This window comes from Crinia signifera, chromosome 8 (genome assembly GCF_055691185.1).
Source record: "Crinia signifera chromosome 8, ASM5569118v1, whole genome shotgun sequence".
NCBI lineage: Eukaryota > Metazoa > Chordata > Amphibia > Anura > Myobatrachidae > Crinia > Crinia signifera.
Genome location: NC_139224.1, coordinates 111034537 through 111048860, shown reverse-complemented (window position 1 = coordinate 111048860; position 14324 = coordinate 111034537). Strand labels below are relative to the sequence as shown.

The 14324-nt window shown below is 45.3% G+C and overlaps 1 protein-coding gene across 2 annotated transcripts in view; it reads right to left on the bottom strand.

The window, feature by feature from the left end:
* LOC146026369 (flavin-containing monooxygenase 5-like) overlaps nucleotides 1–14324 on the bottom strand; it is a 58321-nt gene that overhangs the window by 28428 nt on the left and 15569 nt on the right. For both annotated transcript variants that reach the window (XM_083156985.1, XM_083156984.1), the window contains exons 5-6: nucleotides 10371–10513; nucleotides 5698–5894 (exon numbers count right to left, since the gene is read on the bottom strand). In XM_083156985.1, coding sequence (XP_083013111.1) covers nucleotides 5698–5894; nucleotides 10371–10513 — 340 coding nt within the window. The remainder of the gene's footprint in view (nucleotides 1–5697; nucleotides 5895–10370; nucleotides 10514–14324) is intronic.

The following is a 14324-nucleotide window of genomic DNA, read 5'->3' as shown; positions in this document are numbered from 1 at the left end:
TGACTATTCAACTGGGATTTGAGCATTTAAGTTGCACTAAATGGTACAGTTATAAAGGAGACTGTTGATATTTACCTACAGTATGTTGCACTGTGAATTGTGAATATGTGCATGTGATGTATGTTCTGAATTATGCTACTTTAAAGCAGTTAAGTCTATGCTACTTTAAAACAGTTACTCTAAAACAGTTAAGATATATATGTCTGCTAAGGGAGATATTGAACCTTTAAAGTGAATATAGAAATGTATTGCATTTATTGTGATAACCCATTGCAATTATAGGAGACTGCCCATGGGCAGTGTCCCTCTGGGTTACTCTCTTTTTACTTGACCTCTTACGCAAAATAAATTATCTCAAAGCGAGGCCTTAAAAGGACAACACTCGTGTGAGCCGGTATTCCTTCTACTTACTCTCCAAGGAAAAAGAAGAACCTGTGCGGTGAGGTGATTAACACCAGCGACCCCGGTGAGTGCATTACATCTCAACCACTGAGCAGGGTGCTACACATGTGCACAGAGTCTATCCACTGAAGAGATTTTTATACCCAGCTCACTTCCTTACTCATTTGCATAATTCATTGATTTATTTGTGTAAAAGTAAACAGATTCATACAGCTTACTCGGAGGCAATAGAACACTAAAGATAAAATCACTAGGAAATTCACTAAAGACTTGTATTTGTTTAGAAAATTGTGTTTTATGACAATTTATTTCCTAGTGATTTTATCTTCAGTGTTCTATTGCCTCCGAGTAAGCTGTATGAATCTGTTTACTTTTACACAAATAAATCAATGAATTATGTAAATGAGTAAAGAAGTGAGCAGGGTATAAAAATAGAACCCATAGACATGGAGAGACACCTTGATAAAGCAGTCAGTAGTACTGCGAAACGCATTGGTGCCTTTTGCTTTTTGGACCCATTGGCTCAAAGACTGTTCTTTTACACCAAAGGACAATCATCACCTGCTTACAAATCTGATCGGACACTGTTAATTTTTTGGAGGTCCCTCGCCCTAATGGACATGGACACCTGACCACTCGCAGCAGTGAGGACTCCCGAGTTGGCTAATTAAACCTTGTGCCTTCAGTTGAGTCCATTTCATCAGGATACCATAAAGTGGCTAATAAGGACTCCATCCCACATTTGGATCAGTGCAGGTCAAAATATCCATCACCGGTGACTATAACCATTGGGTCCAATAATCATTCATTTATTGTTTTTAAAATTATGTGGTTTATAATTTATTTTTATATTTAGTATTGAAATATATAATTTTATTGATTTAATTGACAACACTAGCGCTGCTTTTTTTGCTATTTTATTAGCATTTTGTAAATAGTGCCTGCCACTGACCTGCGATCTGGCTGAAATCTGGGGGATCTGTTTTGTGCTAATTTTGATCTGTTTTATGCTAACCCTAATGTAGGGTACACACCAGGACGACCCGCTCACGATGCACATCGTGAGCGGGTCGTCAGTGTCTCGTCCGACCCGCTCACGGTGACACGGGGGGGCACGACCCGCTCACGATGTGCACCGTGAGCGGGTCCGATCTGATGGCGACCCGCACCCGGCTGTATGGTCGTCATTGAGATCCTACCTGCAGCAGGTAGGATCTCAATAACGACCGACCGACCCGCGGGACCGCGCATCGGATCGGTATCGGTCCACACCAGGTCAGAAAAGGGCCCAATCAGCACACAATCTACATCCAATTGATCGGAATTGGATCTAGATTGTGGGGATCGGGCCCTAGTCATCCTGGTGTGTACCCAGCATTAATCACTTGGATAGCGCTGTAGCAGATCTAGGTCGATATGCATCCTGCAACTGATCACTTGAGAAGAAGCTTTAAGAAAATCCATATGCATGAAGAATTAAGCAAAGGACAGCTCTCCCAATAAGAGCTGTCCTTTCAGGTGTAGGGACTTCTGGTGTAGGGACTTCTTAATTGTCTGCCAGCATACTATACATAAACTCATAATACCTGGACACAACACTAGATTAGCCTAATAGGAAGCATGTCTCTTGTGTTTGCTGCAATTATATCCATTAATAATGACAATGATTATCAGCAGCACTTCCCAGATGCTTCTGATTGGCTGATTGCATACTAACCTATCCAGCTGTTTGTAATGAATACATTAGCTTACATAACTGTTAATGATTTATAGACATTACCATTTGGAAAACTTTTATACTAAAATGTGATTGCTGCATTTGCTAGTAACTGTCAAGACAATGGGCCTGATTCATACCTGTTCGCTAGGCTAGCGGACAGGTAGACGCCCCTCCCAAATTCCTGCCCCACCGCCAATCTAAACCCCTCTCTAGAATGCAAAGGGTGGTGTATGCTAACACATCCCCTAGCATGCGGGCGCACAGGTGAAAAATCATTCGATAGTCCCTCACCATCAAGTGATTTTTCACCCGTTTGCTAATAAAAGTCAGTCTAGACTGACTTTTATTATGGCCACAGATCACCGAATTCGGGGTAGGCCATGTTGTCGTGTGTCGTCAACCGCTTGCCCCAAGAAGGCATATACACTGCAGGGGTGCATCCCACATTTTTATGGGCACGCTTATAAAACGCTAGGTGTTGCCCAGCTTCCGACCCCTTCCCGTTCCTCCTGGAGGGAACAGCCCAGCGGGTGTGAAACTCGACAAAGCCATTCACTCTCCATGGGTTTGAGCATGTTCATATTTGCGTCATACCTGTGGAGTGCCCCAGGGTTCGGTTTTGGGGCCCATTTTGTTTAACATTTTTATTAACGATATTGGGATAGGGTTACTCAGCAATGTATCCATCTTTGCGGACGATACAAAACTTAGCAAAGTCATCAAATCACCAGAAGATGTCACCATGCTTCAAAATGATCTTGCAATTCTAGATAAGAGGGCAAAAAAATGGAAGATGAGGTTCAATGTAGATAAATGTAAGGTTATGCACCTTGGGAGACACAACCAGTGTGCAAGTTACAACCTTAGCGGAGAGGAACTGGGTAATTCCATACTTGAAAAGGATCTAGGAGTCCAAATAGACAGCAATCTAGGATGTAGTGCCCATAGGCGTGCGCAGCCCATTTTCTTAGGGGGTGCACCATTGAAGGGGCATGTCAATCACCGCCTAATGGGCGTGTCCATCACCGCCTAATGGGCGTGTCTATCAATGCCTATGGGGCATCAATGCAAACTAAATAGAAGATGACTTATTTAGGTATATGCACTTCAGAATTAATCAGTCTCACCCCTCACAGTAAAAACAGGGACAATGCGCGCCAGACCTATTACACGCCACACACCCATTACATATTATACCACATACCATAATGCCCATTACACGTTATGCCAGAGCTTGACAAAAAAAAATTCAATAGGGAAAGCAGGGACAGTGCGCACTGAAAATTTACACCGTCATGCCTATTACACGTCACAATACCATTACATAGTAAACCACATGCCATAATGCCCATTTCACATTATGCCACACAGCGTAATGCCCATTACATGTTATACCAAGCATCGTAGCGCCCATTACACATTATGCCACACACTATAATGCCCATTACATATTATGCCACATAAGTGTCACTTACCTACATGCCTGTTTCTACGGGTTTCATGCTCATTGCTACGGGTATCATGCTAGATGCCAGGGGTTTCTTGCTCGATGCCAGGTGTTGCATGCACTTGTGCAAGTTGTGCTGCCCGGTGTTCTGTGCAGATGGCAGTGGCTCCTCCACAATCGATGGCTGGGTGACAATGGCCTGGGCTGGGCAGGTCTGACATGCCTGCTGGAGCTGGCCCCCAGCTGGGCGAAGGGACATCAGACACAGTCTAACACCAAATAATAAATTACAGTCTCCTTTTGACTGTCCCTTTTATAATTTTCCCTAAACTGCTACTGCTGGATGCTTTGCTCTCTGCGGCCTGGGCCAGTCGGTTGGGGCCTGGACGCCACCCAGGTGCAGTGGCTTATCCCCCGGCTCACCCCTGGCTTATCCCCAGCACTCCAGTACCGGCTCACCCCTGGTTTATCCCCCAGCACTCCAGTACCAGCATATCACCTGGTTTTGGCACACCCCCAGGGCCCAGATTATCCTCTGGCACTCCAGTACTGAATCAACATTGGCTTATCTCCCAGCACTCCAGTATCAGCACACCCCTGGCTTATCCCCCAGCACTCCAGTACCAGCACACCCCTGGCTTATCCCCCAGCACTCCAGTACCAGCACACCCCTGGCTTATCCCCCAGCACTCCATACCAGCACACCCCCTCCAGTACTGGCGCATGTGCGGTGCGTGCAGCAGGAGAAGAACTGAGAATGTGTCCGCTCGCCTCCCTGCACCACCACTGACTACCAGGCAGGCAGTCACACTCCTCGTCACGCCTGCGGGTGTCACATCACGCAGCGCCGGAGGGCACATCATGACACACATTGTCCCTCCCTCCTCCTCCTCCCAGCGCGCGCCGCGGTGGTGTGTGAAAGTCAAAGACAGTGCGGGGGGAGCAGTGAGTAGGGTCGGCAACTGGCCAGGCTGTGGGCGGGTGGAAGCTGCGGCTGCCAGGAGGTGCTGCAAGCGCGCGAGGGGTCATTAGGAGGTGCCTGTGCACCCCCGGCACCCCCCGTGCGCACGCCTATGGTAGTGCCCATTGTAATGTAGCTACAAAAAAGGCCAACAAAATTCTGGCATGTATTAAGAGGGGAATGGAAACTAGGGACTCAAGGGTAATTATGCAACTATATAAAGCATCGGTGAGACCTCACCTAGAGTACGGAGTACAGTTCTGGGCCCCACACTATAAAAAGGACATCATAGAATTAGAAAAAGTCCAAAGGCGAGCAACAAATTATTAGGGGAATGGAGAATTTAAGCTACGGGGAGAGATTAAGCAATTTGGGACTATTTACATTAGAAAAGAGACGTTTAAGGGGGGACATGCTCAACATGTACAAGTATATCAAGGGCCAATATAAGGAACTGTCACACACCCTCTTTTCTACTAGAAAGGAATCTAGGACGCAAGGGCATGAGTATAGATTAGAAGAAAAAAGATTTCATTCAGCTAGTAGAGAGAATTTCTTTACGATCAGAACAGTCAAACTCTGGAACTCTCTTCCCAGAGAGGTGGTAACGGCTGGCTCATTAAATGCGTTCAAGACAAAGTTGGACAAACATTTACTGGAGAAAAACATCCATGGGTACAAATAAGAAATATAATTTGTCTGTAAAATACCAGAACCTACCAAATCAGCAATGGATATCTATACCAGGTTGAACTAGATGGACGCAAGTCTTTTTTCAGCCTTACCTACTATGTAACTATGTATACCTGACCGACGGGGACGAGTTTGGCCTGTTACGAACAATTCTGAATTGGTCCCAATATTCTGTATAGAATAAGGTTTTAATCGTACATGCAGTCTGGGAAGAAATCAGGGTTAGCCGATGGAAAAAGGATTCATTATTGGTCACAGACCATCAATGATTTTGAATAGTCAATGGTTGATGCCTACTACATACTGTAGCTTCAATCACTTGTGGCTTGTACGTTTCCTATGTACTTCTTTCAGACAATGATGATAATGAATCTGAGAACTCGTTTTCATTTTATAGGAAACTGTTTTGCTATCCTCAAAGGGTAATGTAAGTATGTATAAACTCTATGGAATTGCTGTCTTTTTAGAACCTACCTGTGTCTAGGCTTCAGGCCATAATTTGCATGGTCAAACCGCTTATTCATCTTGGCCTCAACAACGTAATTCAAAAGGTTAGAAGGTACGTAGTGCTTTAGGGAGTTCAAAAAGCGACTAACGGTCATATCCAGAGGATACCCATAGTCTGAGACCCGATTTAGAATCCACGATCCTCTTCTGGTACTGAGGAACACCTGCAATGAAATATTGTTACATTTTGTACCATTCTTATTTGTCTGCCAGCATACTATATATACATATCCTCTGCTGGGGATTTTTATGGTGTAATGTCTTATACCTGTAAGTGCTTTATAGAAAGGGTCTGGTGGCTCTCATATGTCATTCTATGGCGTGAGGTAATTCCCCATCAATATCTATGGCAAGAGTTATGGCACAGCATTTTTTTCTAGATTTTCCAGCGTGCCTTTATGGGCTACAAAGGGAAACCTCTATTAGATGTTTTGAAGCATATTTCCATCCATGGAGACGAGCCTTGGGAGGGTTTTTTGAGTACTCTGAACCATGAAATCGCTTTAATGCTGCTTTCACATCGCAAAATGCAGGGTCGCACCAGGACTTTGAAACGGTTCAGTCCCGGTGCGACCCAGCCTTTAGGTCTGCTCACATCCCCTCAGAGAACCGGCAACATTGCCGGTTAGCTGATGTCATGCAGGGGGGGTGCAGAGCGGTGGAAAGTCATTGGGGTCGGGGGAGGAGGCAGTGCTTAGAGCTGGCATTGCTCCAAGCACTGCCTCCATTATGTGGATGGGAAATTGATGAACTCGTTCACACCGCAAAGCAGCACGGCAATGAACCAGTAACAACCCTTCCTTTTTACCAGTTCGTATTGCCATGTTGCTACAGGTTTGGTGGACCCGTAACCCCTTTGAAATCGCACCAATTACTGCATCGAATTGGCATGAACCCAGTAATTATGTGTGATGTGAAAGGGGTATTACTGTCCTTTCTAAATGTCTGTCTGCACTTAGCCATAATGTAAGCTGTCTCTCACACAATGTACAGTATCTAGTTCTAAGCACTTTTGTGATTGTATTATTTATTTACAATTTCTTATATAGCGCAGCATATTCCGTTGCGCTTTACAATTGGAAACAACAGTGATGAAACAAACTGGGTAGAGGTATGAGGGCCCTGCTCGTAAGCTTACAATTTATAGGGATAATTTGTAGCAGATGAAACAGTATATATTACTGCAGAATCACTTTTTGCTTTAGCTTTGTCCCTATACACTGCTTGCAACTTTTTAAATACCTATTCAAGCAGACAATCTACTCATTTCAGACAAATCCCTTTAATTTCAGCATCTTAATTCAGGTGGAAACTGCATAGCAGAACATGTCTTGTATGCTACTACCCTTAGTTTAGCCTTTTGTCAGTGTCCTCTCTTGCATAGTGCCAGTGGCACAGGAAAGATATTATAGTAGAGACGAAAATGGAGATACACTTCAGCGCTATCCAAAATTATACTAAATATACATCAATAATGAATTATTCTGAGGCATCCTTCAAAAGATGCTGTAATCACAGTGAACCTCTGGTTATATAGATCCTCCTTTTACTCTCACACAGGACTCCTCCAAGAGCACACTAACCTAAAAACATGCCCCTATTAAAACTTTTTCACTGATGATCAACCTATGACTGGATACCTCTTTCAGTTGATGATAAGGAGTGAAGGACCTTAAAAGATACCTTTCAAGGAACATAGGGCCACCTACTTAGGTGAGTCTTGGTCCATGAGGACCTTTGGTATTGGAATTTCCTGGTTGATGGGAAGAAGTGATGTAAAGTTTTAAAGAAACCCTTTTATGAACATACAGATGGAGTAGGTCCCATCCTTGAAGGGGATGGCGCTGGCGACGCCAGCCGCCATCCCCCGCCAGCGCCCTATCGATGGCGAGAAGGGGACGCGCGCGCACGAGAGGCGTGCACGTCCCCTTCCGACGGCGCTTCCATCCGTTCCCCCGGGACCCCTTGCCGGCGGTAACCCAGGGTCCCCGCTGCCTGCCCGCACCCCCCCCCCCTAACCCCCCTAACCCTGTCCGTCTCCCTGAGGCGGAGACGGACAGGGTTTCCGTCGCGCGTCTCAGTATGTTCGTTGGCGAGGCTGCTGGCGGGTCGCCAGCGGGGATGTTCTGGCGATCCGCCAGCAAGGATGGCCTGTACTCCATCTGTAGGGCCTTTTTATGAGGTCAGTGTTTTTTCATGTGGAGGGACATATTGTACTTAACGGTGTCCAGTTAAGAAAATAGTTTGAGACAGGAAAATAAACCTTTACATTAACATAGGGACCTGTTTTTAGGTTAGTGTGCTCTTGGAGGGGTACTGTGTGAGAGTAAAATGAGGATCTATATAACCAGAGGATCACTGTGATTACAGCATCTTTTGAAGGATACCTCAGAATAAATCATTATTGATTTTTATTTAGTATAATCTTGGATGGAGCTGAAGAGTATCTCCATTTTTGTCTCTAGTTGTTACTTTTTGGGAATCTGGTGTTCCACGGATATACATATAGCTGCCTTCCAGGGCGTGAACATCTTCCAACTATTTATTTTTTGTTCTAAGATATTATAGTAGGTCATCTCGTTGCTTTAACTACTAAATATGTTTTTATTTTTAACATACAACTGGGTCTATTGAATCAAAGGATACAAAAATACATAATATACTGTATGTAGGCAGAGGCGGATTTAGACCTCATGATGCCCTATGCCAGATACCGGTTTATGGTTCTCCTTTCTCCAGGAATGTATTTATTAAAATATACCTGTTATTTGTTTTTGCTAGAAAGGAAATATATTTTCGTGAAATATTCCCAAAAATGATCAATAAAATAAGTATTAAATTGCATCAGCTGTGTGTGTCATTCGAGTCTGTATTTTTTCTATGATGGTCTCATCTGACAGTAAAGGTGACTGTATATTGGTGTATACAGAGAATCACTAAAGGCATGCACTTGTTATTTCAGTGTCCTATATTATGTTACAGAGTTGTAAAGTTCCTTATACTGTAATTATATTTTTGTATAATGGAAACCTTGTTCCTAGTGTTGCTTCAATTGCAAAGGATTAATGTTTCAACTTTGTAACTGTTGCCAATGATGGACAGTGGAGTGTTTATATGTCTCACTCCATTTCTCATGTCCTTAAGAGCTATAGTGCTCGTTTTGCACTTGTACTGTCCTTATTTATTTGATTTAATTTCTCCCCATTTCCCCTGTCTGTTTGTATCTTTATTGTTTTATCCACAGCAAGGATTGGGGCTAATTGATTTTAATCTGTACTATAGATCCTGTCAATAGCTACTGGTATTGTATTTACTATTTCTAGCAGGTGAAGGTAGACAATTGAGGTAATATAAAATAATTATTGAATAACAGTTAGAATAATTAATTGTCTTAATTATAGTTCAAAGGCAAGATTTGCAGGCCCATATATGTGAAGGGTATGCCACCGTGCACCGACGTACGCTCCCTCGCACGATCAGTGACACACGCTGAGTTTTCCATTGAAAAAAGGCGAGACCCGTCCGTGCACTGTGGCGTACGCTCAGATATACGGAAGGTGTCGGTGTGAAAACGGACAATATCCGTCCGTACACGGTGGCGTGCGCTCTGATGTACGCCAGGTATCGGTGGCTAAGAGGGAGATCCGTCCGTGCACGGTGGCGTACGCTCAAGTGTACACCACTCCCCATTGTCGGTGTTTGTGACCGTCCGTGTGCAGCTGTTCTGTGGGCGGACGTTCACTCACCACAAGCGTATGGGAAACGTACGGTGAAACGGACCATACGTACGTTTCACCGACCTAACCAGAATAAGGCCCTATATGATCCAGTAAAAAGTATTATATAGCTAGGTAATTTCAGTGTAGTTACTAGCATGAGACCATAGAGCAGTGAAAGATGTAAGGTTACAATTATTTTTTGTAACTAAGTTATTTGCAAAGCACTGCGAATAGGTCACAAAAGCAGCTAATTCTGTTTAAAATAATATGTTCTATGTCTATATTCTGTGTGCAACTTAGGCTGTTATTCCAGAATTGTTTTTTATGTTACAGTGTTTTTCTTAGCATTACATATGCAGATACACCCACAGTCACACACAGAATATAGGCATGGGGCATATAATTTTATTCAGCAGGAGCTGTTTGTGTATCCTATTTGCATCACTTTTGCAAATAAAATGCATTTACTGTATACAGAAAAGCCGCATGCATAGATGCTCAGCTCTACTGAGTCTCACAGAGCTCACACATGTGTACCGTGACTTCTAGCGGACAGAGGACAGATGTATGTGGATATATCTGTAGCAACTACTGCATATACCTAGATTTTATGAAACACTTGATGTGCTTAGGGAATTGTGGGGTAAATTTAGTAAGATGGGAGATCTATTGAAGATGGGATGTTTCCCATAGCAACCAATCAGATTATATCTATTATATTCCAGAAGGTGCTAAATAAATAAGTAGACTCTGATTGGTTGCTCTGGGCAACATCTCATTTTCAGCAGAATTCCCATCTTAGTAAATTGACCCATGTTTCTCTGACCACAAGTGTACAGGAACACAGAAAAAGATCAATTTCTGATTAATGTAAAAACGAAAGCATGAATTAAGTTTCATAGTACTGTATGAGAACTGAACCTGAGATGCCGTCCTGCTAACTTCTACAGCAATGTCCCCACCAGAGTTTCCAATCCCGATCACTATCACTCTTTTTCCCTGAAATTCTTCTGGGCTCTTATAGTCTCGGCTATGAAGATAGCGCCCTTTAAAATTCTCAATGCCTGTAATAGATGAGAATACATTATTTTTATAGTTAATGTAAAACCAAAATATGACATTGCTGAATAACTCCACAGGTCACACTTTCTAATGGAAGGTATGCAGGGCCGGAGCAAGGCATCTAGGCGCCCCAGGCAAACCTACAGGATACCGCCCCCCCCCCCCCCCCATACACTATGCCAGGGGTTATATGCTCTGCCAAGGGTTATTTTAGTTAATCTGTGAACCTTTGGCATTAATCTACTTAATACTGGGTTTGGAGATTACTACAGTATGTTTGTACCTTTTAATGTTACCATTGCTCCCAGCAATGGGCAAAATTATTTAGAAAAAGCCTTCTTACATGCATAAAATACACTGTGAAATTATTTTTTTCTCTGCACAATCTTTGTGTCATAGGATTAATGCTGTGTACACACTTGTACAATCTGCATGAGATCCAGATGAGATTTACAATTTAGACTATCTGCATACAATATATACAATTTAGACTATCTGCATACAATTTAGACTATATAGTGCAGATCTGCACTATATAGTCTATGCAGCCAAGACTTTCTGGCTGCGATACAGGAGCGCGCATCTGAATCGCAAGGGATAAAACCCATACAATCTGCATGAGATCCAGATGAGATTTTGACTATATAGTCAAAATCTCATCTGGATCTCATGCAGATTGTACAAGTGTGTACACAGCATTACTTCAGGCTGACAATAAGTGGCTTCTTTGCCTATTTTTCCTAATTTGCAGCTATGCCCCTATTGTGATAGAATGATTGAAAAAAAAGTGCTTGTCTCATCATCAGCCAGACTGAGGGAGATTCTCTGTGGCCCATTTAGTGAGAGACTGCTTCCCTGGTCATCTTGATCAGCGCTGACTTAGCTAACAGTGGGATTGGGCTGTTGCATAGAGGTGGAGAAGGACTGAGGGGCAGAAGATGTGACTGGGGGCACAGACAGTCTATGTACTACCTTACTGAAAATACCTCCCAGGCACTTCTCCTTAACAGCTGCTGGCTATTTTAGACCCACTCCTTCGGTCATCATCTCACGGCTGCTGCTTCCTCTTACCTCTGTCTAATGCCAGGTTTTTACATAGCTGCTCCCTTGGTCCAAGACTCAGCATATCCCCTTCAGCTTTAAGAAACTGCTTAATTAGATTGACAGTGGAGGAGGCCTTGTGGCTTTCTATCTGGAGAAGCCAGGCAAACCATAAATATGAAAAATAAAAGCAAAGCTCATGCCTTATGTATAAGGTGGTGGTGGCTGATTCCGCCCTCAGGGCAACATCTGCAGTGTACCCTAGTGTGCCCACAGAGCCTCAGTGTGGTGAACCACTTGCCCACACCTAGTTCCTACCAGTACAACTTTGATCCGACACTGGCTCACGCTGGGGTGCGCCGGCCATCATGCAGCGCTGCAGGAGGAGGAGCTAGAAAGCACATGATGAACGGAAGACAGTCTCTCCCTCCGTGCCTCGGCAGACACAGTGTAAAAATGAGACGGAGCATCCTCATGACTCATGTCAGGCGACGCCGGGCGGGGAAGCAATTCCCGAACATTGTATAGTCCTTGGCAGCCACAGTAGTGTGTAGTGTCGCCTGTGTCCAGCGCAACGGGGGGAGGGAGGGCAGTGGAGTGCGGCTGACTGGCCTGCAGGGGCTGGGGCGGTCGCCGCCCGCCGCCGATGATTGCCGCTGGCTGCTGTCACTGATGACTGGGCGGCAGCCAGGGATGGGGACTGTTAGCGGCAGCAAGTTACACGGGCGCCAGGACGGGCTCCGGCGGGGGGGTGGGGGGGGTGGAGAGGGGAGGGGAGGAGTATAACTCACCTAATAGCTGCTGGCTCGCGTTGTTGCTGCAGATGATGAACACTGCAGCTTCCAGACTCCAGTCCAAAGTTCCTCCGTCAGTCCGTCTCTCCTCTGCGGTTACTTCCTACTGCTGCTGGCTGCAGCTCACTACCGCCCTCCAGTGGCCGGCGCCCTAGGCAAATGCCTAAACTTGCCTAGTGGTGGCGCCGGCCCTGAAGGTATGATATATGGATGCAGCAACGCAGGATAAAACTACTGTATGTTGCTGAATGTGTAAGTAATCTAGGACATACAGTGGGTGTGGTATATGGTTCCGACAGTCGGGATCCCGACAGTCATTAGCCTGACGTCAGGATCCCGACTGGCCGGACTCAGACAGCATGGCGAGTGCAACAAAGCCCATTGCGTGCTGCAGGCATGGTAGCTCGCTACGCTCGCCACCTATTCTATTCTCCCTCTATGGGGGTCAAGGTGTTTTAACAGTTGGGATACCGACGTCGGGTAAATGACTGTCAGGATCCCGACTGTCGGGAACCCGTCCGGCACCCCATACAGTAGGCCAGTAGATTTACCAAGCAGGGATCAAGGGGCCATGTGCAGAATCTTCCGTCCAGGACCTTTCCTGTCTTCCAGCAGCTGAGCAGCACTTAGACTCTGAGCAATAGAGTCTGATCCCTCTATTGTTCAGGCTCTAAGTGCTGCTCAGCTGCCGACAAAGAGCAGAGGGCCTGGATGGAGGAAGCTGCACACTGGCCTCCTCCTCTCTTAAAACGCCCATGGCACTAGATATTCCAGCACCACCTCCTCGTGTCCCCATTAAATATATGTTTAGACATACGGTAGATCCCCTTTGGCCAAGCTATATATATATCACTACAGCAGTCTGCTCTTTTCATCAAATACGTATTTATCTATAAATCCCTTCTACGTACTAGATAAATATTCCCTATATAGATCCTCCTTTCCCATCATTAAATATCCAAATACAGCTTCATTATTATCATTGTATATTCCGCTACTATTATTATTAACAGGGGAACTTGCACCAAGCTTATTGATTGCAGACAGATACAACTTATAAAATATGTATCAGACAAGACATGTGTAAGCATAGGCGTGCACAAAGGGGGTGCCAGGGGTGCACAGGCACCTCCTTATGATCGGCACCCCCCGCACAATTGCAGCACCTCTAATGACCGTCAGCGACAGTGCTCCCTCCCCCGGCTGGCTAGCAGTACCTGCGCTGGCCTGGCTGCAGTGGCTAGGCTCCTTCAGCACGAGTTTTTTTTTAAAGGGGGCGTGGCCACAGAGGTCCATGATTAGGCCACGCCCCTGACATGTCCTGTGCTCGGGTGGAGTGTGGAGACGGACTAGTGAAGCTGCAGCCTACCTAGTGTACTGTGGCAGGCTGGCTCCTGGCTGAAGCCTGCAGGTAATGTGTGCAGAGACTGGGGAGAAGTGAATAAGGTTGTTGGTGACATATACTGTGAGGGAGTAGTGCACTGTGTGTGAGAATGCAGTGAGGGGAAGTGAGGGGAACAAGGGGCCTGATTCAGGATCGCTCACTAAGTAGCAATCTTTTGCTGCTTAGCAAGTGGAACACCGCCTGCCGAACCCCTGTATGATGTGAATAGGGTCAGTTTGTGCTGTGTAATGTGAATATGGGTCACTACGAACTGTGTAATGGGAACGCCCAGTAGGCGTGATGAACACGCCGCTCCAATGGTGCACCCCCTAAGGAAATGGGCTGTGCACGCCTATGTGTGTAAGTCAACATTGGGCAACTGTAACAGGGCACTGTGGACTTACATCTATATAGAGGAGCTATCCCACAAGGACTGATTGATATAGTTTTTCGGAAAAGGCCCCTATGTTTGTGTATCTATTAAAACGTTTTCATTAATTCCAGGGAGTGTAGCCTCAGACTAGTCAGGGCCGTAACTAGGGGGGGGGGGGGGGCTGGGGGATCACGCGCACCAGGCGCTGGAGGGGGGGGGCG